Below are 25,362 nucleotides of genomic sequence, written 5' to 3'. Positions count from 1 at the left end.
CATTCCTGGCCAGGCCACCCACAACATCTGCCCATTCCCTCCCTCCCCGCACCACCTCTGTGGCCAACCCAGCCCTACCCTCACACCCATCTGACAGAGCACCGAAGCAGGTGGCAAAGGTGTGAACAGATGTTTAATGTGAATGAATATATACGGATTTGTTCCTTAGCCTCTGAATTGGATTGGATTGGGTTTGTCTATTGTCACGTGTACCGAGGTACAGTGAAAAGTATTTTTCTGCGAGCAGCTCAACAGATCATTAAGTACATGGGACGAAAAGGGAATAAAGAAAATATATAATAGGGCACACATCAGCCAGCGTCTGGGCAATGCCGCCGCCGTTCCCAGCTATGGCCTGCTGCGACTGGGCAATGCTCAGGAACGCTGCTGCGATTTCCAGGTGGCTCTCGCTCATGGCTGCCTGTGAGACGGCAACCCAGTCCTGGGCCTCGGCCAGTGCCTGTATAGAATGCGCCATGCCTTTACATGCTGATCCATAGCAAAAACCATCACCCCCAATGCCTCCACTGCGGTGTTGGCCTGGGTGGCATGCATGGTCGGCACCACCTCCTGCTGCTGCATGCGGTTGGACCCCTCCAACTACTCCTGCAGGTACTGGATGCTCGCCGACAACCCTTCAGGCTGTCCCTGGCTCTGCAACTGCATCTCCACAATCAATGTGTCTGTCTGTTCCAGAAGCCCAAAACTCGGACCGCAGCTTGTTCCTGGGGTCAGCCCCCCCTCCGGCACTCCTTCACCTCAAATGTTTTTACCTTCACCTGCTGTACTGGAACAAGCTGTGTGGTGCGCACCAGATCGTGTCCCAGGAGTCTCTTCACTAAGGTGGCCAACCAAGGTGAGTGTTTCTGGGATGGTGGAGGGTGTAGGCGACAGCTGTGACGGGAAATCTGTGTCATCCTCAGACCCGAGCTCCAGGGTGTGCAGTGCCTCGGGTCGAGGGCTGCCATCCAAGCTGCTCTCCTTGTCAGTGCTTGGCTCGGGTGGGGGGGGGGGGCTCTCCGGCTGTGCCACTGGCTAGGGGCGGGGGACACCAGAAAGACCCGCCCCACCTTCAGCAGGTTTTGAAAGATACAAGACAAGACGCATGATTGTAATAATAATCACAAGTAGGCTTACATTAACACTGCAATAACGTTACTTAAAAATCCCCTCATCGGCACACTCCGGAGCCTGATCGGGTACACAGAGGCAGAATTCAGAATTCCCAATGGGGTTGGGTGGGGGGGGGGGGGGGGGGATGTTCGGTGGGAGGGGTGTTTGGGGGGGGGGGGGTGGGGGGGGTGTTGGGTGGGGGTGGTGTGCATGTAGTGTTGCAGAGGGTGTTGACACATGTGTCACTGGGAACCACCACTCAGCAGGGTCTCACTTCGTCCCCCACTGCCGAACTGCACCCCGGCGACCTCCCTTTCCTCTGGGCTGCCGACCACGTCCAGAGCCTGCTGGTCTGCCATGCCCACAGGTCTGGCGGTCCCCTTTCAGTTTTCTCTCCTCTCCCGGCGGTTATAGGAGGCCTTCTCCTGGCGGGAGGGTAACAGAAAACGACAGTATTAGACAGTCCAATGCATGCAGCATAGGGGGTGGGTAGCTGGTGGCCTCGGGCCAGCGCACCTGGCCATGCCAGCCGGTATGGGTATCGGCATGTGGTGCAGGGTGAGTGTTCAGCCACCCTTCGGGTTGGGGGGTGGTTACGGGTGTGTTCAACGGGGTCAGTGCCAGGGGCACAGAGCTGCCTACTCACCCTGCCACCCTGAGGAGGTCGTGCAATTTTTTTCGGCACTGCTGGCCGCTCCAGACAGTGTTGCCCATGGTGCTGACCGTCTCTGAAACCTGTGCCCAGGCACAATGAATGACGACGGATGATAGCCTGCTTCCTGGACTGGGGTACAGGGTGGCTCGCCTATCCTCCACCGCATCCAGGAGGGTCTCCAGCTTGGTGTCTGTAAAGCGTGGTGCTGCGCGTCTTGCTGCCATCCTGTTGGCTGGGATGGTGTGTGCGAAGTGTGTATATGCGGCTGCAGCTTGTCAGCCTCCTGTGTGTCAATTGCAAAACTGGCAAATCCGGCATCTTTTCTCATTGAAATCGATTGTGTTCCATGTGGCGTCAGTGCTAGCCCGTTAACAGTAGCGGAATCGGTCCAGGTATGGCGCCAGTTTTGCTGTTGTGGAAGTCCACAAAATCTGCGCCGGCTTCAACACTTAACCTCAGAAATGGATAATCCAGCCCCCTTATTTAATTCTAATTTCCTGACAAACAGACGACTGTCCACCAATATAAGTTTTTGAAAATAAATTTAGAGTACCCAATTCTTTTTTTACCATTTAAGGGTCAATTTACTGTTGCCAATCCACCTACCCTGCACATCTTTTGGGTTGTGGGGACGAAACCCACACAAACATGGGGAGAATGTGTAAACTCCACACGGACAGTGAGCCAGAGCCGGGATCGAACCTGTGACCTCGGTGCTGTGAGGCAGCACACAGTGCCTCCCCAATATAACTATTAAATGGTTTTGTACAGTTTTCCAACGTTGTTTTTAGGTATATAAAATTGGATTATACGCAGGGCTGTGCTAAACACTGATTATTTCTTGTGTTCAACCCATTTGTAACTATTAATAAAACAGCATTACGTTTCCACTCAAATATAATCAAAGATTATTTGTCAATTTTTTTCAAAATCACAATCTAAACCACTACCCGTTTGCATCGGTCTGTGACAGATTCTGGGTGGGATTCTCTATCATTGGGATCCTCTGCCTCGCCGGCAGCGCACTCACGTTCGCGAATTTCCCAACGGCTTGCGGGTGGCCACAAACGAATGATCCCGCTGCAGGCGGGGATGCACTGCACCAGAAGAGGGGGAATCCCGCCCTCTGGGTTTAGTGGTATTCAAATAAATTTGGACAGCAACTTGAGGGAAAAATAAACACTTTTCAAAATGAACACAATTTGCAGCTGGATTGCTGATTGCTCTTGGATTCTTGGCTACGATGCAGAAACATTCCCCATTGGCCCGTTCTCATTGCTGTCCATTGTCAAAATATTGGCGGCACGGTCGCACAGTGGTTAGCACTGTTGCTTCACAACGCCAGGTTCCCAAGTCCGATTCCCACTTGGGACACTTGTCTGTGTGGAGTCTGCACGTTCTCCCCATGTCTGCGTGGGTTTCCTCCGGGTGCTCCGGTTTCCTCCCACAAGTCCCGAAAGATGTGCTGTTAGGTTTATTGGACATTCTGAATTCTCCCTCTGTGTAGCTGAACAGGCGCTGGAGTGTGGTGAGTAGGGTATTCTCACAGTAACTTCATTGCAGTGTTAATGTAAGCCTACTTGTGACAATAATAAAGATTATTATTATATGTTGTCTTATCAGGGGGAGGGGCTGACTAAAGGTTAGACTTCAGCTCAGATACAAGCACAAAGTAACCTGCTTTCTGTGTCTTATCAAAGTGACCTCCTCCTGAGATGTTAGTCAGTTTGAGAGTGTGAGCCTGTCCAATCTTCCATTTTCAGATTGGATCAACTGAGGTTTGAGTATAACGAGAGGAAGACGGAAGAACAGCGAATCGAATTCTTGGAACAGCTGATTCTAAGGAAAGTGGGGAAATCTAGAAAAATGCTGAGGTCAGAAAGGAAGATGAAGGTGAGATGCACATTCTCAGGGATTTGGGGGAAACAGAGTGTGTTAACTCAAAGGCTGCTCATAAGAGCGATCAAATGCCTCCACAGCCACATTGGAGTGAAGGTGATCCTTGTTTGCTAGTTATGCATAAACCCCGATTTTAACCATTTCAGGCTAGCGAGGGATGCAGGGTGGTCCGAAATTACGTTGGTTCTGTCAGCAAAATAGAGGTGTCATGGAGGAGGGGCAGCACGGTGGCACAGTGGTTAGCACTGCTGCCTCACAGTGCCAGGGACCCAGCTTCAATTCCGGCCTCGGGTGACTGTCTGCGTGGAGTTTACACTTTCTTCCCATGTCTGCGTGGGTTTCCTCCGGGTTCTCCCGTTTCCTCCCACTGAGATGTGCAGGTTAGGTGGATTGGCCATGCTAAATTACCCGTTAGTGTCTAAATGTTAGGTGGGGTTATGGGGTTACCCGGGTAGGCAGAGGAGTGGGTTTATGAAGGATGCTAGGCAGGGTGCTCTCTGGGAATTAAGGATTAATGTTGAGGATACTGCTGCCAGCAACCTGAAGAAAAGTCACCAAATTATTTAATGACATGTCTGGTTTGTTGATTGCATTCATGTGAAACACCTCAGGATGTTTCCCTACGGTGCTATATAAATGCAAGTCGCTATTGTAGTTATCAGAATATTGGAGATGGAGAGAAAAGGCTGTTAGATCGAGAGTGAAGACTCATCTGTTTGGGTCATCAGGGGTCTGTTGGGGTGGTGCTCTCCGACACCAGACGTTGACAGGTGCCCCCATGTTCCAGTGGAATGGGATCCAGAGATGATAACAGTTAGGGCAGTGTGGGGGTGGGTGATGCCTGTTGGCCACAACTCGTCACCCCTCCCGCTGGCCTCAAATTTAGTTGGTGCCCCATTGGCCCTCACTGCCAAGAGGCCTGTTGGTTGTAACGGTGAAACAGTTCTTCACCATGATCAGCAGGAATCAGGCATAAATGTGGGGTGTTGGCTTCCCATTTTAACTACAAAGACATTGTAGCTAAGAGCTGTAATGTCTTAGCAGTACAACAGCGAGCTCTGCCGATGGGGAAAGGGGATTTGCAGATCGAACTGGCCAAATTCTGTCTGAACGAGGTAGGGGTTGAAACATTCAAGGCAGTGTAAAGCTGAGGCTGAGAATGGAGAGAGAATGCTCCTTGGGCAAACTGGAAGATTAGATTGAAGTCCAGAATATAACAGGACAAAATAACATAAGTGAGATCAGTCATCAGGTTTCAATTTTCTTCAGTGGAACTGTGAAAATCCAGTGTCCTTGTGACTCTTAACAACTGTCCTTAATTTCACAGGGAGCAGTCTGGGCTGGTCCAGGGGAACGAAGCACATCCCCCAAGGCACAGCCAGAACCTACAAGCAGCTCTGGAATAACTCATCCTGAAATAGAAATCATTGGTACAGTATGAGCAGCCCTCTTGACATGTGACCATTGTAATATAGAAAAGATTGGAAGCATTCGGCAGATACTAAGCAATGTAAACTGAAAGCTTAATGTAGGGTTCAGAGGTCAGTTAGCATTTCAATCAGCATCGCTTACCTACTGATAAAATCTTCAGTAGAAAACTGTTGGCTCCTCTTTCGTCTCCATTCCTTCTCACCTGCTCACTTCACCCCATTTCTCTCTTTGCCCTTTTCCTCCCTTGCCCTCTTCCTTTGTCCTTCCTTCCTCTCCTGTCTTTCTTGACACCCTCTCCACCTTCAAACCTTCCTCTTCCTCCCTCTCCATACCTTCCTCTCCTCCCATCTACCTTCCTCTCTTTCTCTTGCTCCTTTCCTCTTTTTCTCTCCCCTATTCTTCTCGCCATCTCCTTCCCTACACAATCGGTCAGATGCACATTCAATTACAGGCATATTTTTAAAAGGTTCAATTATTTTTCTCTGCTGCGGCCTGTTACCATTTGGAACTGGATTGAATCGAGATTGAGAATGGATTGAGACCGGATTGAGAACGAATTGACACGGATTGAGAATGGAGGTGCAATCTACCAGCTGTGTTGCACCGGGATCGAAAATAAGCGGGCTGGTGAGAAAGTGGGAGAGTCTGAAATCGGGAGCCAAGCCGGTGCCGATCAGTTTCTGATCTAACCGGTCCACTCCCGTTCGTGAAATCCGGATCCCGCTGCGGCGTGATGAGAAACCAATTAAAACCAATCTCCATCCCATTAACGGGAAGGCATCCCTGTCGAACATCTTCCCATGATCTAACCACGCAAGCGGTTAGGTCGACGTGTTTAGTACGCTTATTTTAAAAACGTGGGCTAACGTAATGGCTATTGTGGGGATCCCAGGAATAGCCATCTTCGAAATCGAGCAGTCAGCCTGGGGGCACCGCGGCCCGCTGTCCCAAATCTCGTTGCGGAAGGGGGGGGGGGAGTTCCCAGAGGGACAGTCTCGTTCGGGTGGGGTGGGCCGCCATATTTCGGAGGGAGCAAGGGGGTTCAGCTCCCATGGTCCATCATGTCATCCTTTGGATCATGTATACCCATAATGCTGCTGCCTGTCTGCCCCATTGAACACTGCCATGACAGAGCACCGTCTGTGTAATATGGTGAAGGACCTTTAACTCCACCTGACAGTGGAGGCCGCTGGCCGCACATCTGAAGGCTATTGCTGAAGGGGAATTGGCAATTCTAGTAATATGACCACTTCACAGCTCTCAAGTACATGTGGCATGATGCAGGCGGTTGTTACTGCCGAGCCTTGAAATCTGGCTGTGAAGTAGGACACTTGTCCTGAACTCCAAAGGCATCAACACCACAGAGGCAGCAGCCAACATTGGAGCATCCAAGATCTGGGCCTCAGCACTGGGGACATCCCTGCGACCAGATGGTGGGTGTGTGGACTGCGGGGGAACCAGTGCCCGGTTCAGGTCATATTTCCAGCAGGTGTCTGGGAAACAGGGTCTAGGGTCTGATGCCCAGGGACCCTGCTGCGGCCAGGGATGCATGTGTAGGGCGTATTGGATGGCACCCTGAGGGATGGCAGGGGATGTGAGGGTGGGGAATACTTGCGGGATCCGAGGTACCAGTGTGGAAGCCATAACTGGAGGAGGAGTACACCCACTCCCGGTGGCCTTCAAGGCTTTATTTGAATTGTTTTACTGTCACGTGTACCGAGGTACAATGAAAAGTAGTGTTCTGCATACAGTCCATACAGATCATTCCATACGTGACAAAAAAACACAGGACATACATAAATACACAATGCAAATACACAGACACAGGCAGCAGGTGAAGCATAGGGAGTGTTGTACAACTCCATAGAGAAAATGTGTGAAGAGATCAGATCAGTCCATAAGAGGGTTGATTAGGAGTCTGGTAACAGCGGGGAAGAAGCTGTTTTTGAATCTGTTAGTGCGTGTTCTCAGACTTTTGTATCTCCTGCCCGATGGAAGAAGTTGGAAGTGTGAGTAAGCCGGGTGGGAGGGGTCTTTGATTATGCTGCCCGCTTTCCCAAGGCAGCGGGAGGTGTAGACAGAGTCAATGGATGGGAGGCTGTAATGTTCTTTGACTGGGCTGATATGAACAAAGAACATTATGTGGTGTTGGGTGCTCTGGTGCACAGATGAGCCAACACAGTTGTATGTGGTACAACTCTATTTTATTATAACTCTTATAATACAGTTCGTTCTGGATACTCTGCACGTGCTGTCTCCCTGAGTGTCCCCGGCTATAGCTGTGTCCTGGTTCTCCTCTGCCGCTCTTACTGACCACCAGGGGTTGTGTCTGTGCTTTTATATCTTTCTGTCATTGGTTGTGGTGTTGTGTGTTCTGATTTGTCTGTTGGTGTGTCTATCATGATGTGTGTGTTTGAATATCATGACATCCCCCTTTTTTACAAAGACAAGTGCCTACGTGGTTATAAATACAATTGTGTCGTGAGTGCATCTAAGAGTGTGCGTTTGTGTTGTGTACAGCGTGTGTTTATGACGTAACTATTTACATGGGGCGATGTCGGGTGCGTCACACTAACAAGGTTGTACCATAACAAAACTTGGATGCGAGAGAAAAAAAAAACTTGAACATTGGTCCGGTCAGACGATATCTGGAACAATAAACAACAACAGGTTATAATACAGAAGTGTTTGACTTTTTGAACGTATTAACAGCGTTATAAGTCCAGTCTAATGGGTGACCGCCTCAAGAATGGGCTGGTCCTCAAGCCGGTTCAGCTGTGGAGATTTGGGGTCACACTGGTTCACCTTGGACTGTTGGAGGTGATGCTGTTGCCGAAGTCTCTACTTTACCATTTGTTGTACTTCATGCAGTGCTTGTTTTTTTTTTTCATTCTTGCAAATATAACATTCAACATCTTTGTTAGTGGTGCCCTGGCTGTGGTTTGGTTCTGGTGGCGATGGAAGGGGCATGATCCGTGGCATCTCCACGAAGTCATCCTTGGGAACCAGTGGAGGATCCGGCGTGTGCGTACGGTGCAGTTGCGAGCGTGGAAGGCGGCACAAAGCCCGCTGATTGCGCCTACGCACCAATCCATCCGCCCTGCATGCCAGGAACAAGGTGGAGTCTGTTTTCTTTTTATGTTTGTGGTGGACGGCATCTTGTAGCCGATGGGTCGTTGCCATCGAAGTAGCACCATCACTAATATCATGCAAGGCGATGACGGTGCCAGATGTGGAAGTTGGCCAAGACCGTGTACGCTGGTTCCGGCCTTCTGCTGTGCCGGAAGGGCGACTCCGCAGAGAAACGTCGAAGCATGTCGCCTTGGAGAGAGAATTGTTGCTCGCATCAACGTCTGGCGATGGCGCGAATTGGTGTGTCCATCTTGGACCGCCGGTGCTGGTTGCCACTGCCGACCCAGTGGGACTGCCACGCGATCCATTCCCTGTCGCCGTGGCATCTGCCGTCACCCTGAGCGTGCCATCACCGAGGCCGCGACACCGCCCGTCCGGAGCAAGGTCTGGCGTGCGCAGATCAGAGTCGGCGCTTGGCTGCTCCCCATCTGGAGTCCGGTCTGCCTTCCGTCGATGCCCCCCGTCCGGAGTCCCAACAGGTTCACTGGAGGCAGCCGAGATTCCCTGAAGCTGCACTTCTGGAGTCGGAACATGCAGGAATGCACCAACCAGTGGAGAGGCTCGAGCCATCGAGGGTGGAAGCGGTGCGCCGCCACCGCAGTCGTCAGTGGTCCCACCGTGATCGTTGAGTGCCTTGGTACGCACTAGGCGAGGTCTGTCACCTTGCACCTTTTGCATGGGAAGTGGGATGCTGTATTCACTCGTCTCACATCCCGTGGATAGATCGTCATTAGCAGCTTGCTGTTCACTAGGGTTGGGTAAATTGTCAGAGTTTTCATCTGGTGGTGCACACCATGTCGGTGGACTGTCATTGTCTTGCCATTGTCCTTCATTTGGGCTTTTCTTCTTTGGAACTTTAAATCTTCCCCCAGACATTGCAGAACCTTGTTTATTACCCCCAAATTCTCCCATATGTATGGTCTCAAATATAGTATCCACTGTTTCTATCGACATTGTACCATTTTCCAAAGAACATTCCGTTTCACTTTTCTTCTCAGGTACCTCATATGTAACTTTGTTTGATGTACATGCCTTCATGGTCTCTGGGTCTGATTTTGCTGGGACTGGCATGGTCACAGTCTCTTTTTTACTGTTCTCAATTGCCCACATTATACTCCCCATACATAACTGCTTGAGCACTGGGGTTAGTGTGGTACAATGGATAATCGGTTCGACCTTATCTGCATCTTCATCATTAGTGGAAAGCACACTTGGTTCACTTGAAACTGCTGTGGGTGTTAAATTCGTTATCTGGCTACTCAATGTCGGTGTCCTCAGGTTTCTTGCTCCAATGTTCTGCTCAATAATCAGTGGAGTGTGTATAGGTTCAATGCAATTAATGTTCCCCTCCAGGTTTGAAGAGTCATTACTGACTAACTGCTGGTCTCCGAAGTTGGGATTTTGCGGCATTGTGTTGAAGGGAGACATTTGTCCCTGCTGTAGATATGAGTCAGGTTGTGTTATTTCCATTACCTGAGGATCAATGTCTTGTCCATTTTTTCGATCCGTACTAAAACACTGGCAATTCTCAGTCTGCTCCTTGCAAGTTAAACATACAATTAATTTCGTTAGCAAATCCTCAGCATCCTTCTGTGGCCGTGCTGCATTATTAATCTCTGTTCGGCTACAATGATCCTGAAGGTCAGCGCATAAACCTTTTTTCTTCGGGCTTGGACGAGGCGATTCCTTTGGCTTGTCTTCAGTTGGGCTTGAACAGTCTTCAGCGCTGTGCCCTTTATTGTAGCATGAGAGACCGTCATGGTCATGCTGCTGTGTAGTGGAGCATGGTAGGCTGTTATAGCCTTCTTGCTGTTCACGGGAGCATGGCAGACTTGCATCGTCTGCCGCTGGTTGGTCAGGAGAGGTTGCTAGACCCTCATGGTCTTGTTCCTGCAAGGACTGCGCTCTGGAGTCTTGCGTTCCTTCCATCGTGGAGTCCGTCCACAAGCTCTCTGTGGAGGCTTGTGACACTGGAGTCACTTCTTGTTCGTGCAAGGACTGCGCTCTGGAGTCTTGCGTTGCTTCTATCGTGGAGGCTGTCCACGAGCTCTCTGTGGAGACTTGTGACACTGGAGTCACTTCTTGTTCGTGCAAGGACTGCGCTCTGGAGTCTTGCGTTACTTCTATCGTGGAGGCTGTCCACGAGCTTGCTGTGGAAGCTTGTGACACTGGAGTCACTTCTGGTTCATGCGAGGACTGCACTCTGGAGTCTTGCATGTCTTCTTTCATAGAGTCGGGAACGTTGAGCGGGACGTGGACCACGCTCTGTGTGGCAGCAGGGCACTCTCCGTGTGCTTGCACCGCTCCCTGTCTGGTAGTGTCAGGCTGCAGCATCATCCGGTACTGATAAGTTGGAACGTCATATCTGCTGGGTTGAAGATCCTCAAATCCGAAAAATGAATCCGCATCTGCGTCGGATTCAGTATGGGGGCCGCCAATGTGCAACACGAAAGGTTCGTCCGAGTCATAGTCATATAGGACCACGGAGCTATCATTGGGCTCGCGAGGTCCGGAAACACTGTAAAAATCGTCATCAAAGTATTCAAGGTCGGAATCATCGGCTTGTGCGTAGGTAATTGCTTGTCGGAGGGTTCTTCGGAGGTAAAATTCATCTCCTGGGTCAATTTGCGGCACTGCGCTGTCATTCCAGGTGAGGGAAGGTTGTTTTACAGCTTTAACAGATTTTTGTTTTTTTGATTTGGGACGTTTCCTTTTTAAATTGATCCAGTCTTGGGCCTCTGACATCCTGACGCTCGGTATGTAGCACGTAGGAAGCGACTGCGCATGCTCAGATCGCTGTTCCTTTACCGATGGCCATTTTCTTAACTGCGGATGCGCACCATATTGCGCATGCGCAAACGAAACTTCCGGTTCTGCGCACTTCTCGCGCAACTGTGCTAGCGTTATACCTTTAGCAAGATGGCCGCCGACCTCGACCCAGCCTTCCCTCAGGCCCCGGACCTCGGGCTCCGGGATCCCAGCCACGAGGTGAGTACTGCAGCTTGTCTTACCTTTAAGTCCCCATTGGATTGCGTATTCTTCACAGTACTTGGCGAATTTGCCCATGACTGCCTGGTAATCGTGCCTTTGCTGCCTCCTGAAGAACCTGAACCTTCTGAACATTGCTCTTGCCCTTGCACCGGCGACGATGAGGAGAAATTCAATTTTTTCCTTATCATCCAGGTCTTGGAGCTCAGCTGCCGCCAGGAACAACTCGAACATTTGCCGGAATCGCCGCCAGTTTTCGTGGAGGTCGCCGTCGCACTGGAGCGCCTGCGGAACCGGGAGCTCCTGCATTATGCCTGGGCACTGCTGGTTGTCTCTGTACACTGGATGTATGCCGGCAGGTATCGATCCACTCCTGTACCATGTGGTGTTGGGTGCTCTGGTGCACAGATGAGCCAACACAGTTGTATGTGGTACAACTCTATTTTATTATAACTCTTATAATACAGTTCGTTCTGGATACTCTGCACGTGCTGTCTCCCTGAGTGTCCCCGGCTATAGCTGTGTCCTGGTTCTCCTCTGCCGCTCTTACTGACCACCAGGGGTTGTGTCTGTGCTTTTATATCTTTCTGTCATTGGTTGTGGTGTTGTGTGTTCTGATTTGTCTGTTGGTGTGTCTATCATGATGTGTGTGTTTGAATATCATGACACATTAGACTTTGCTTTATAAACAAAGCTACTTATTACTAACACTACATTAACGAATAACTAAAATGTCTAAGATGAATACAGTTGGAAATAAACGTCTATCACTAACTTACATTAAGATACAATAGACCTACTCTAATCTGCGACTGTTCCTAACAAATACCTTCTGCTGGAACACATGGTGCATCCCAGTCCTGGGACTCCGTACTCGCCCCACCTGCTGATCGGATGGTAGAACTACAACAGTAAAACATATAACTTAGAATACACATGCAGATCATAGATCATAGAATTTACAATGATGATGAATTACTCATTATATACAGATTATAGTTTACCGATCATCACAGAGGCGGGTTCACATGATGGACTGGGCTGTGTTCACGACTCTGTAGTTTTTCACAGTCTTGGACCAAGCAATTGCCATACCAGGCTGTGATGCAGCCAGATAGGATGCTTTCTATGGTGCATCTGTAAAAGTTGGTAAGAGTCAATGTGGGCATGCTGAATTTCCTTAATTTCCTGAGGGAGTATAGGCGCTGTTGTACTTTTTTGTCATCGTGGCAACATGGGTGGACCAGGACAGATTGTTGGTGATATGCACACCTTGGAATTTGAAACTGTCCACCATCTCCACCTTGGCACCATTAATGCAGAGGTATGTATGATACTTTGCTTCCTGAACTCAATGACCTGCTCCTACGTTTTGCTGATGCTGGGGCGGCAAGGTGGCACAGTGGGTTAGCCCTGCTGCCTCACGGTGCCGAGGTCCCAGGTTCGATCCTGACTCTGGGTCACTGTCTGTGTGGAGTTTCCACATTCTCCCCGTGTTTGAGTGAGTTTCGCCCCCACAACCCAAAGTTGTGCAGGCTAGGTGGATTGGCCACGCTAAAATTGGCCCTTAATTGGAAAAAATGAATTGGGTACTGTAAATTTTTTTTTTGTTGAAGTTTTGCTGATGCTGATAGAGAGATTGTTATCATTACACCACACCACTACGTTCTCTATCTCTCTCCTGTACTCTGACTCATTGTTGTTCGAGATCCGACCCACTACCGTTGTGTCATCAGCAAATGTGTAGATAAAGTTGAAGCCAACTTTTGCCACAGTCGTGTGTGTATAGGTGTATAGGGGGCTAATTATGCTGCCTTGCGGTGCCCTGGTATTGAGGACCATCATGAAAGAGGTGTTGTTGTTTATTCTTACTGATTGAGGTCTATGGGTCAGGAAGTAGAGGATCCAGTTGCAAGGGGAGGAGCCAAGTACTAGGTTTTGGAGTTTTTAAATGAACTTGGCTGGGGTCATGGTGTTGAAGGTGGAGCTGTAGTCAATGAATAGGAGTCTGACGTAGGAATCCTTGTTGTCGAGATGCTCCAGGGATGAATATAGGGCTGGGGAGATGGCATCTGCTGTGGACCAGTTGTGGGGGTATGCGAATTGCAGTGGATTAAGGCTGTCTTGAAGTTTGGAGTTGATGTGTTTCATGACCAACCTATCGAAGCACTTCATAATGATAGATATCAAGGCCACCGGACGGTAGTCATTGAGGCAGGTTTCCTGGTTCCCTTTTGGCACCGGTATGATGGTGGTCTGCTTGAAGCAGGTGGGAGCTTCAGAATGGAGTAGGGAGAGGTTGAAGATGTCCGCGAGTTGGTCCACACAGGATCAGAATGCATGACCAGGGACTCTGTCTGGACCCATTGTTTTCTGAGGGATCACTTTCAATAAGGCTGATCTGACTTCGGAAACTGTGGCGGTGGGTATGGGTATGTCCGAGGCTGCTGGAGCAGTTGACAACGGTTTGATGGTTTCCTACTCGAAATGAGCATGAAGTTCATTGGGGAGGGATGCGCTGCTGCCAGAGACTCTACTAGGCTTTGCTTTGTAACCAGTTATGTTGTTTAAGCCTTGCCACAACCGACGAGAGTCCGTGGTGTTAGTCTGTGACTCTGAGGTCACCTCAGCCCTGAACATTTACGCCTCAGATTCATTCCAGGGCTTGAGCAGGGACTTGTGTGGCATTTTCTGCACTATAAATTCTATGATTCTATGATTTTCCAACCAACAGCTCATGAATGCATCCGTGAAGTCACGGATGCGCCGTTTGCCCCGACAGCTGATGATATAAAGTTTGACTGGACCAGGCCCATCAGATGCCCGGGTAGCAGGATTCTCTGCCATCGCTGGGATGCCTCGGGTCCAGTGGGTAATTGATGGCACACTTGTCACCTTGTGTGCACCGGGCGGTGCGGGAGCACCTTCATCAACATGAAGGGGTACCACTCCCTGAACATCCAACTTGTGTGTGAACACCACCTCAAAACCACGCATGTGTGTGCACGCTTCTTGGGAACGTGCACAACAGTTACATCCTGGGACAGTCGGGATCCCCGGCATCTTTGAGGGACCCCACAGAGGGTGACAATTTGGCTCTTGGGAGATAAGGAGTACCCGCTTAGAACCTGGCTAATGACGCCAGTACAGGGGTTGGAGACCAATGAGGATACCCAACATAGCAAGGCCCACCTGGCCACCTGGGCTGTCATTGAGTGGTGCATCGGACTGCTCCAAATGCGGTTCCGATGCCTCGCCTGCTCTGGGTGCCCTGCGGTACACCCTCCAGAGAGTTTTCCGCTTTGTGTCCTCCACAACCTGACGCAGCGGCGTGGCGTGCTGTAGGTGGAGGAGGCCCACCTCCACTGAGGAGGACGAGGAGGAGCCGGAGCAGGAAGGGCTAGAAGATGAGCCCAGGGAGTACCCGCGGGACCAGCCGGAGGATGGAGGACAGGAGGCGGCAGCAAGGGTCCAGCATGCCCTGAAGGCCAGGGAGGCCCTCATCCTCGCCTGCTTCTCATAGGAAGAGGCTTCGTCAGTCATCTCTCCCCTCCCCACCCACCGTTCTGTCCCATTTCCCCCCCCCCCCCCCCTTCCCCACTGATCATTCCCACACCCACCCATTACCCACTCCTCCCCTCCCCCAATCACCCCGTTCCACCCTCCCAGGATTTGCGTTACATCATTCCAGGGTGATGGGCCTGTGTAGGCACTGCCAGCGGGTCAATATACAAGGCAAGTCGGCGATGATAACCCTCTGTGAGCTGAATTCTGGTGCTCCTCAATCGATACCATAGTTTGACTTATGAATGTCTGCAGACAACATGTTCATACCCATCACCTGCATGTGGCATGCCTTGGCGTGGTGGCCCAGGTCTAGTATCTGGGAGTCTGGGGAGCTGTGGCCTGGTGAGAGTGAAGGGCTGCTGAGGGAGGAGTTACAGGCTGGCTGCAGTGCGAAATAACATGACAGAGGCTTCACATGTATCGAGTGTAACATGTTTTAATGTTGTAATGTGTTTTAATGTTGAAAAATCATATCCCAACTGTCCCTCGCTCCTGATGTGCCGCCACCCCTCCCCTCAGTACTATCTCAGTGGTCCTCTATCTGCTTAGCCCTCCGTGCTGTACTGCTGCATCTAGGTGTTTCCCCAGGATGTACATCAGCGATGAGGGCAGCGGGCAGCACGGTGGCGCAATGAGTAGCACTGCTGCCTCACGGCACCGTGATCCCAGGTTCGATCCCGACTCTGGGTCACTGTCTGTGTGGAGTTTGCACATTCTCCTCGTGTTTGCGTGGGTTTCGCCCCCACAACCCAAAGATGTGCAGGGTAGGTGGATTGGCCACGCTAAATTGTCTCTTAATAGGAAAACATTAATTGGGTACTCTAAATTTTTTTAAAAAGGAAAAAAAAGAGGTGAGGGCAGCCTGCTGCTTACCATGTCCCGTGGCCTTTAATGCCCCTGGCGGGTACCCTCTGACAACTTGGCGGTGGCACATGCCTTGCCGAGACATGCCGTTTTCAGGAGGGGTGGACTCGGGAGAGATGGTGACCGCCGTCGTCACCCCGTGGGGAGGCGCCAGGTTGGCTTCAACGCTCCCTCCTCCCAATTGGTGCCCATGGTGCTCTGGAGGTCACCTTGGGATGGAGGGGATGCCGGATTGAGCTCCAGATCCATCTGCGTCATCTGGCTCTGCCAGCCATGGTGGCTCCCCATTGTCTGAGCTATGCCCTCAGTGTTGCCCCTATGTGAGCGGACCATGCTCTACAGTTCCCCGCCAATGTCCACCTGCATTTGGGACACAATCCTCAGTCACCAGGGCATGCTGTGGAGCGCCTCGGCAATGCCCACCTGAGACTGCGACATGCTCTGCAGGCCGCCGGCAAGATCCACCTGAGACTGGGATATGGCCCCCAGCGACCGGGACATGATCGACAGTTCCTTGACAATGCACGTCCCCCAACAACCTGGACATGCTGCCGAGGCACTGACTGAACCATGCCTTGGACGCCACCACTCATGTGGCTGACGTGCTGCAGGCTTTCCACTGCGGTCGCCACCCTAGCAATGTTGGCCTCGCGGCCAGTCGCAATCTCATGCACGCGTAGCCTTTTGACTCCTCCGATCGGCTATGAACCCGCTGAGTGTTGTTGATATGCCTCTCTGAATCTCATGGCCGCACCCTATCAACTCCCTCAGCCCCGGGATAGCCTGGTCCAGAGGCTCAACATCTGACTCGGGCTCAGCTACGTCCTGCGATCCAGCAGACCTTAGAGCTTTCCTCCGAGGTGTCCTCATGAGCCGCTTGGGGGCAGCCACCCTGGATGCGCAGGAGACAATGGTTGTGGATCCTGCGAGAGAATGGACATGTGGTCAGTCGGAGGGCAGGATCCCCATCCTGGCATGAACAACATACATGTGACAGGTCATCTGGGTGGAGCTGGTGGATACTCAACTTGGCAGCATAGGCCAATCTCGACGTCAGTGATCGATCTGTCTTCAGCCACCTCTACGACATCCGGGCTTGTCCTCATAGCGTTTAGCACTGTTGCTTCACAGCGCCAGTGTCCCAGGTTCTATTCCCAGCTTGGGTCACTGTCTGTGCAGAGTCTGTACGTTCTCCCCGTGTCTGCGTGGGTTTCCTCCGGGTGCTCCGAGTTTCCTCCCGCAGTCCCGGAAGACGTGCTGTTAGGTCATTTGGACATTCTGAATTCTCTCTCCGTGCACCCGAACAGGCGCCGGAATGTGGCGACTAGGGGATTTTCACAGTAACTACATTGCAGTGTTAATGTAAGCCTAGGGCAGCACGATGGAGCAGTGGGTTAGCCCTGCTGCCTCACGGCATCGAGGTCCCAGGTTCGATCCTGGCTTTGGGTCACTGTCCATGTGGAGTTTGCACATTCTCCCCGTGTCTGCATGGGTTTCGCCCCCACAACCCAAAGATGTGCAGGCTAGGTGGATTGGCCACACTAAATTGCCCCTTAATTGGAAAAAAATAATTGGGTATTCTAAATTTTTAAAAAAATGTAAGCTTACTTGTGACAATAATAAAGATTATCATTATCATAGCAGGTGAGGACATTCAGGACCGGCACCCCACTGCCCGTCTGAGCCTTTTCCCATCTGTTGTGGGCCCTCTTCTCCTGCGGGGACACAGAGGGGGCATCGTGAACCGCACACTGCATGCATTGCGGGTGGGGTGGTGCATCACAGCTGGGCATGGGTGGGGTGTGATGGTGGCTACAAGGGTGTGGTGGCATCATGGTATTGTGCTGGAGGAGGCCGGGTGCAGTGCCAGGTGCAGGTCGTCGGGGGGTTATCCGAGGGGTAGCAGGCGGCACCGGTGCCAGGGAGCCAATGCTAACTCACCCGTGCGGCCCGATGGAGGTTGTTGAGCATCTTGCAGCACTGGGTGAAGGTCCTCCTAGTGACCATCCCTGAACTGACGGTCGCTGCCAGGCGGCCTGTGGCAAACCCTCTGAGCCTCTGAGTAACAGGGTATCCTGTTTGGACTTGACCGGGTCCATCAGCCTGGCCAGGTTAGCATCTCGGAATCGATGAGCTGGTCTGCGTGGTGGTATCGCTGTGTGCTCTCTGGGGTTTTCTCTGTGGGATCGATTTAACTGCTGCTTCTCTCGTTAGCGGGCAGCTGCCGGGCGTGGTCCCAGCGAATCAACTGGTGCGACAATCATTAGCGGCATGAAGCTCGTGGAGCATCATTAAGTATCCTAATTAACGTTAGATATCAGTCATAGCCTCGCGGAGTCAGGTGCCGGGGAACACGAGGGGTGGGTTTCTCCGCTTCAGAGACATAGGGCTGGATTCTCCGATTGCCAACGCTGAAATCGCCTGCTCCGCCCCCTCCAAAATGACATCATCGCTGAGTACGCCATTGGGAGGGCCTCAGGACGTCACCTGAAGGCTCTCCCCGATGCTCCACCTCTGATGGGCTGACTTCCCGATGGCGTGGATCACTGGTGGTCTGAGGTTTCGGCAACCTCGCTTGGCGGCTGCAGACTGTATCCAGCGCTGTCACAGTAGGGGGGGGGGGGGGCGAGCAGTTACACTGGCCGGGGGGCTTCGGCGGGGGCTGGGGGGACTGTGGGGGGTGGTCCGAGGGTGGCAAGGGGGAGTACAGGGGGGCACTATCTGGCATGTCGGGTCCGCGCGTGGCCGGCGCCGTGTTGTACAGCACAGCTGGCAGAGGCCGTGAGGTCGCCACCATACGCATGCACGGCCACGGACCTGGCAATCCTCCGTCCGTATCTGCAGGTAAAGCCTACGTGGTGCGTGATGTGTTGGGTGTTCTGGATCACATACAGGTCACCAACACTTGAAGTAGTGCAACACTATTTTATTAAAAGGTTAACTATTTAAACATACTTGAACTGTGGGTAAATACGATACTAGCTTTAACTAAAGACCTTTGCCTTGTCCTAACCAGTTGATGCACTCAGCACATGGTGAATGTCTGTGTTGCAGGCTGTGAGCTCTGTGCTCCTAGCTAGCTGCTACTCGAATGAGCGGGAACTCTGATGCCCCCTGTCTTTATAGTGCGTGTGCTCTCACTGGTGATTGGCTGCAGTGTTGTGTATGTTGATTGGTCCCACTGCATGTCCATCAGTGCGTGTCTGCACCATGATATACTGGTGTATATTATATGCCCTTGTACGAATGGGATATGGCACTCGACTCATCGAGCGACAGTTCCAACGCGCCACAGCGAAAAACCGCACCAACCTCCTCAGAAGACAAACATGGGACACAACCGACAGAATACCCTTCGTCGTCCAGTACTTCCCCGGAGCGGAGAAACTACGTCATCTTCTTCACAGCCTTCAACACGTCATTGATGACGATGAACATCTTGCCAAGGTCATCCCCACACCCCCACTACTTGCCTTCAAACAACCGCGCAACCTCAAACAAACCATTGTTTGCAGCAAACTACCCAGTCTTCAGAACAGTGACCACGACACCACACAACCTTGCCATGGCAATCTCTGCAAGACGTGCCAGATCATCGACATGGATACCACTATTACACGTGAGAACACCACCCACCAGGTACGCGGTACATACTCGTGCGACTCGGCCAACGTTGTCTACCTCATACGCTGCAGGAAAGGATGTCCCGAAGCGTGGTACATTGGCGAGACCATGCAGACGCTGCGACAATGAATGAACGGACATCGCGCAACAATCACCAGGCAGGAATGTTCCCTTCCAGTCGGGGAACACATCAGCAGTCAAGGTCATTCAGCCTCTGATCTCCGGGTAAGCATTCTCCAAGGCGGCCTTCAGGTCGCGCAACAACGCAGAATCGCCGAGCAGAAACTTATAGCCAAGTTCCGCACACATGAGTGCGGCCTCAACCGGGACCAGGGATTCATGTCGCATTACATTCATCCCCCACCACCTGGCCTGCAAAATCCTACCAACTGTCCTGGCTTGATACAATTCACACCTCTTTAACCTGGGGTTACCCCATCTCTGGATCTGTAAAGATTTAATCACCTGCTAATGCTCGCATTCCTAGCATTGTTTGGCATCTTTGAATTTGTCTATATATATGTTTCTGGAACCTACCTCTTCATTCACCGGAGGAAGGAGCAGCGCTCCGAAAGCTACTGACATCGAAACACACCTGTTGGACGTTAACCTGGTGTTGTAAGACTTTGTACTGTGCTCACCCCAGTCCAACGCCGGCATCTCCACATCATGGTGTATATTATGACAGTGTGGCTGCGACTAGACACATGCTTCTGACATAGCCTCAAAATCGGAGAATCCAGCCCATAGTATTGATGCTGGCATAGAATCGGTGGGCTTCTACGACAGCAAAATTGGCGCTTCAGCCTGAGCAATTCATCAGCCGTTAACGGGCTAGCACCGACGTCACGTGAAACACGATCCATTCCAATGAGGAACGGTGTTGGATAAACCGGAATCGAGATTGACACTCGAAAGGCTGCAACCGCATATTAGCACTCCGCTCCCCACACACACTCATTCCAGCCAACAGGCTGGCAGCACGAAGAGCAGCACCCCGGCTCACGGACGCTGAGCTCGAAACCCTGCTGGACGTCGTGAAGTATCAGCAGGCTACCCTGCGTACTCCTGGGGTGGGAAGGAGGTTGCCACTCGCCGCTGTACACCGGGCCTTGGTGCAGATGACAGACGCCATGGGCCCCACTGCCAGGACTGGACAATAGTGGCGCAGAAACACGACAGGATTCCTCAGGGCGGCCAGGATATGTAGGCAGCACTGGCACTAACACCCATCCCAAACACCTGTAACCCTGCCCTGTCTCCGCACCGCGCTAGGGAGAGAGTAAAAACTGGAGGGGGATCGACAGATATGTGGCCCATCACCGCAGTGGATCAGCGGACACTGCACCTGGTTGTGGGCCCAGAGAGAGGGCAGTCACCAAGGCGGAGGTCGGCATCAGATCAGCAAGTGAGACCCTGCTGAGTTGCGGTTTCCATTGGCACGTGTGTCACCACCCCCACTCAAAACCCACCCCCCACACCAGCCCCACACATTCACACCCCTACCACAACACCCCTCCATCACCACCACCGCCATAACCCCCTCCACCACCACCACCAGATGCCAACCTGCGATCCAGTCATGCATTGCTGTGCGGCACGGTGGCACAATGGTTAGCACTGCTGCCTCACAGCTCCAGGGACATCGGTTCAATTCTGGCCTCGGATATCTGTCGGTGTGGAGTTTACATTTTCTCCCCATGTCCGCGTACTCCAGTTTCCTCCTGTTGGGTGAAAATATTCACAAGCAGACCTTTGAATGAGTAAAGAAGCAGTTTATTATATCAGAGCTCTGGGAGAAAGGCCTTAGACTCCGCAGTCTTTGTCAGCGCACTTTCTTGTTTGAGCTAGGGTTGCACTTAGTTAATATAAAGTTTAACTGCAGAAGTAGCTGCATATTCTCATTTACATACAATCAATCAACTCTATTAGCGTCACAATTCATTACATGCAGTCAATCAATTTTCTCAGTATCCCAGTTTAGGCCATATATGGTTAAAGTGGGTTGGTGCCTTACCAGCCTCTAACTTCATGCAGAAGTCACTCAAAACTAACATAAAGTTATGTCTCCTGCCTGCATCTGGAGACCTTGAGCTATTGATACATTGTGCTTGTTGTCTTGTGGAGCTGTTATCAGTGGCTGTTAAAATACTCCCTAGAAACACCCACGTCAGGGTCCCATTCAATGAGGTTGTTTATACAGTTTGTAACTTGTTTTAATGTTGTATAATCCTGTCCCAACTGTCACTTGCTCCCGAAGAATCCAGCACGAGTTTTAAGGATACAAAGAAATAACATTTATTTACAATAACATATATATATACAACAGCAGCAGCAACTTCGCTTGCTGCTCACTCCTTCCTGGCTGGTTCCAAACTGGCCTGCTTTATTTATACAGGGAGTCTGCTAATGATTTCGCCGCCCCACTCATTGGGGAAGCTCATGCTCCCACAGGATTGTGGGATTGGCATTAGTCCCCAGCCAATGGTAAGCAGGCAGGTTATAACATCCCTCCTCCCCAACGTCCAAGGAATCCACTGAAGATCCTGGTGAAGGAGGGCTTCGGACTCGTTTTGCTGCAGGCCGGACACCATTTGCACGAGGCACTGGATCGGGCGGTGTGTAATGAGATGGAGACCGGCGTTTTCTGTGATGAACGGCGCAACGGTTGTACATCCACGGACCGTGGGCCCAAGGATTCCCCCTCTGATGCGTCCTGTGTCTCCATCTCAGAGTCAGAGTCTGCTGCCTCCGTCATCTCGGCGTCTCTATCTCCACGCGGTTCTGTAACGACCTGCGCAGGCTTTGAGTGAGGCACCAGAGGAAGATTGTGAGGACTACCTTCCCTTGTCTCTGGTCTCTGCGGCTGTAGAAATGAGCTCCGGGGGCGGGGAATCTTTGGAAGGGATAGTCTTCTGGACCGAATGTGGTCTACATGTTTAGGCTGGAGACGACCCTGGGCATGCACCTGGTAAGATATAGGGCCCGTTTGGTGAAAGATTACACCAGGGACCCACTGGGCAGCACCAGCAAAATTCCGAACGAACACTGCGTGACCGGGTGGAAACTGCTGAATCGGCCTATGCCGAGAAAAACCCTGTCCCTGCCGTTCTTGTATGCGGCGTACGTTTGCGCCAATGTCTGGGAAAACCATGCTAAGGCGGGTGCGAAGTCTCCTGCCCATTAGGAGTTCTGCGGGAGCTACCCCAGTCACCGCATGGGGGGTGGTCCTATTCGAAAACAAAAAGCGAGCCTGTCTCGTGTCCATTGACCCGGAGACTGCTTCTTTAGGCCTCGTTTGAATGTCTGCACTGCGCGCTCCGCCAACCCATTTGAAGCCGGGTGGTAAGGGGCAGTGCGGATATGGCATTTGCCGTTCATCTTCATGAACCTCGCAAACTCCTCACTTGTGAATGGACTGCCGTTATCCGTGACCAGCACCTCGGGGAGCCCATGAGCACTGAAAGACAAACGCATCTTCTCGATTGTTGCGCAGGACATTGTCCCCTGCATCTTATGCACCTCTAGCCATTTAGACTGGGCATCGATTAATAGAAGGAACATGGATCTTTGAACAGGGCCGGCGAAATCCGCATGCAAGCGAGCCCAAGGCCACCCTGGCCATTCCCAGTGATGTAGGGACGTGGCCGGCGGAAGCTTCTGATGCTCCTGGCAAATGGAGCAGTTTTGGGCCACCTTCTCAATGTCGGTGTCGAGGCCTGGCCACCAGACATAACTCCGGGCCAACATTTTCATTTTGGTCACACCTGGTTGCCCATTGTGCAAGTCTGTTAGTATCAGCTCCTGCCCTTTTTCCGGGACAATCACACGTGTCTCCCACAAGAGGATGCGTCTTCCACGCTGAATTCTGACAGCTTGGAGGAAAATGCCCGCAACTCGCCTGGGAGCTGTCTATGCTGCCCACCATACAGGACTATGTGCCGAACCTTTGACAGGACTGGCTACGTCTGGGTCCACTCACGGATCTGTGATGCCGTGACAGGCCAGGTGTCCATAAGATTTAGGGTTGCAACCACCTCACCGGTCGTGGGGGTCGACATGGGGCCGGTCGATAAAGGCAATCGGCTCAGTGCGTCGGCATTTGCTATCTGCGTACCTGGTTTGTGCTCCAGAGAATACTCATATGCAGTGAGCAACAAAGCCCAGCGCTGGATCCGTGCGGAAGCAATGGGCGGTATTGGCTTATCCTCTCTGATAAGTCCCAGCAGGGGCTTATGATCAGTCACGATAGTGAAGTGGTGGCCATACACGTACTGGTGGAAACATTTCATCACAGAAGACCACTGCCAGGCCCTCCTTCTCGATCTGCGCGTACTTTTTTTTCCGCTGCAGTCAATGTGCGGGAGGCGAAAGCTATCGGTCGCTCTGCCCCGTTCTCCATCTTGTGGGACAGGACGGCCCCAATACCATACAGGGATGCATCACATGTGAGGAGCCAAGGCTTTCCAGGATCATAGTAGGTTAGTAACCCAGACGACGACAATTGTTGTTTTACCCGCCGGAAAGCGGTTCCTTGCGGCTGCCCCCAAACCCAGGTGTGATTCTTGTTTAGCAGAAGGTGCAAAGGGGCCAGCGTAGTTGCCAGATTGGGGAGGAACTTCCCGTAATAGTTTACGAGGCCGAGAAAAGAACAAAGATGCGAAATGTCAGTCGGGGCAGGGGCCTGTTGAATTGCGTGCACCTTCTCTGCGACAGGGTGCAAACCTTCGCGGTCCACCCGATAACCCAGGTAGACTACTTCCTTCGCCTGAAAGACGCACTTTGTGCGACGTAAACGGACTCCAGCCTCTGAAAAGCGTCTAAGGGCAGCCTCCAGATTTTCCAAATGTTCCTGCTCCGACGTCCCTGTGATCAAAACGTCATCTAAGTAGACAGCGACACGCGGTAAACCTCTCAAAATGCCCTCCATAACGCGTTGAAAAATAGCGCAGGCAGAGGATACTCCAAAGGGCAAACGTGTATATTCATACAGGCCTCGGTGTGTATTAATCGTTACATATGGTCGGGAGGCAGGGTCCAGCTCCAACTGTAGGTAGGTATGATTCATATCTAATTTTGTGAACGAGAGTCCGCCTGCAAGCTTCGCGTAGAGATCCTCTATGCGAGGCATTGGATATCGGTCGAGTCGGGAAGCCGTATTCATTGTAAGTTTATAGTCACCGCACAAGCGAACTGTGGCATCTTGCTTCATTACAGGTACAATTGGTGCTGCACAGTCAGCGAAACGGACGTGCCTGATAATACCCAAAGTCTCGAAACGAGTGAGCTCCCCTTCTACCTTCTCGAGCAAGGCGTAAGGCCGGGCGTGCCCGGAAATAGCGCACCGTGGCTCCTGGTTCAACTTGGATACGGGCTACGGCCCCTTTTATTTTCCCCAAACCGGGCTGGGATACATCTGGATATCGTCCTAGCACCTCAGTCAACCCTCCAGAAACTGTTTGGAGGATGTGCTGCCATTGCAACCGCAAATGGCGCAACCAGTCACGAACCAACAGGCTGGGCCCATGGCAGCGCACCACGATAAGTGGGAAACGCCCCTCCTGGCGTCCATAAACAACAGGGGTCATCGTAGTTCCTGCAATGTCCAATGGTTCCCCCGTGTAGGTGGCCAACCTGGCCTGTGTGTCGGTTAATGTAAGGGTCTGTATACCCTGCTTGATGCGGTCGAATGTCCTCTGGGCGATCACGGAGACCTCTGCGCCAGTGTCCAACTCCATCTCAGCTAACAACTTTCTCTGGTTGGCCGCATTGTTAATACCGCAAACCAAACGGTCGCGTAACATTTCTGACAAGGTCTCACCATAGTCACAGTACTCCGCAATCCTGTGTCGCCTGGATAGAAAATCGGCAAGGGATTCTCCTGGGGTCCTCTCAGTGGTCTTAAACCGGTAACGTTGGACTATCGTGGACGGGGTTGGGGTAAAATGCTGCCCTACTATGACCACCTGCCGCTCGTTTTCGGTGATGTCGTTTGCCCAGAAATAGTAACGCATCCGTTGTGCGTACTGGTTCCAGCTTTCCAGCGCAGCATCAAAAACATCCAAACGTCCATACAGAGGCATGGTGTA

General features: G+C 51.7%; 1 protein-coding gene across 7 annotated transcripts in view; it reads left to right on the top strand.

The window, feature by feature from the left end:
* The window catches only part of LOC140395077 (uncharacterized), a 659,825-nt gene that overhangs the window by 33,040 nt on the left and 601,423 nt on the right, over window positions 1-25,362 (top strand). For all 7 annotated transcript variants that reach the window (XM_072482474.1, XM_072482512.1, XM_072482492.1 and 4 more), the window contains exons 10-11: window positions 3,532-3,661; window positions 4,995-5,097. In XM_072482474.1, the coding sequence (XP_072338575.1) occupies window positions 3,532-3,661; window positions 4,995-5,097 (233 nt within the window). The remainder of the gene's footprint in view (window positions 1-3,531; window positions 3,662-4,994; window positions 5,098-25,362) is intronic.

Source organism: Scyliorhinus torazame, chromosome 2 (assembly GCF_047496885.1).
Source record: "Scyliorhinus torazame isolate Kashiwa2021f chromosome 2, sScyTor2.1, whole genome shotgun sequence".
Classification (NCBI taxonomy): domain Eukaryota; kingdom Metazoa; phylum Chordata; class Chondrichthyes; order Carcharhiniformes; family Scyliorhinidae; genus Scyliorhinus; species Scyliorhinus torazame.
This window is presented reverse-complemented; position numbering and strand designations above follow the sequence as displayed.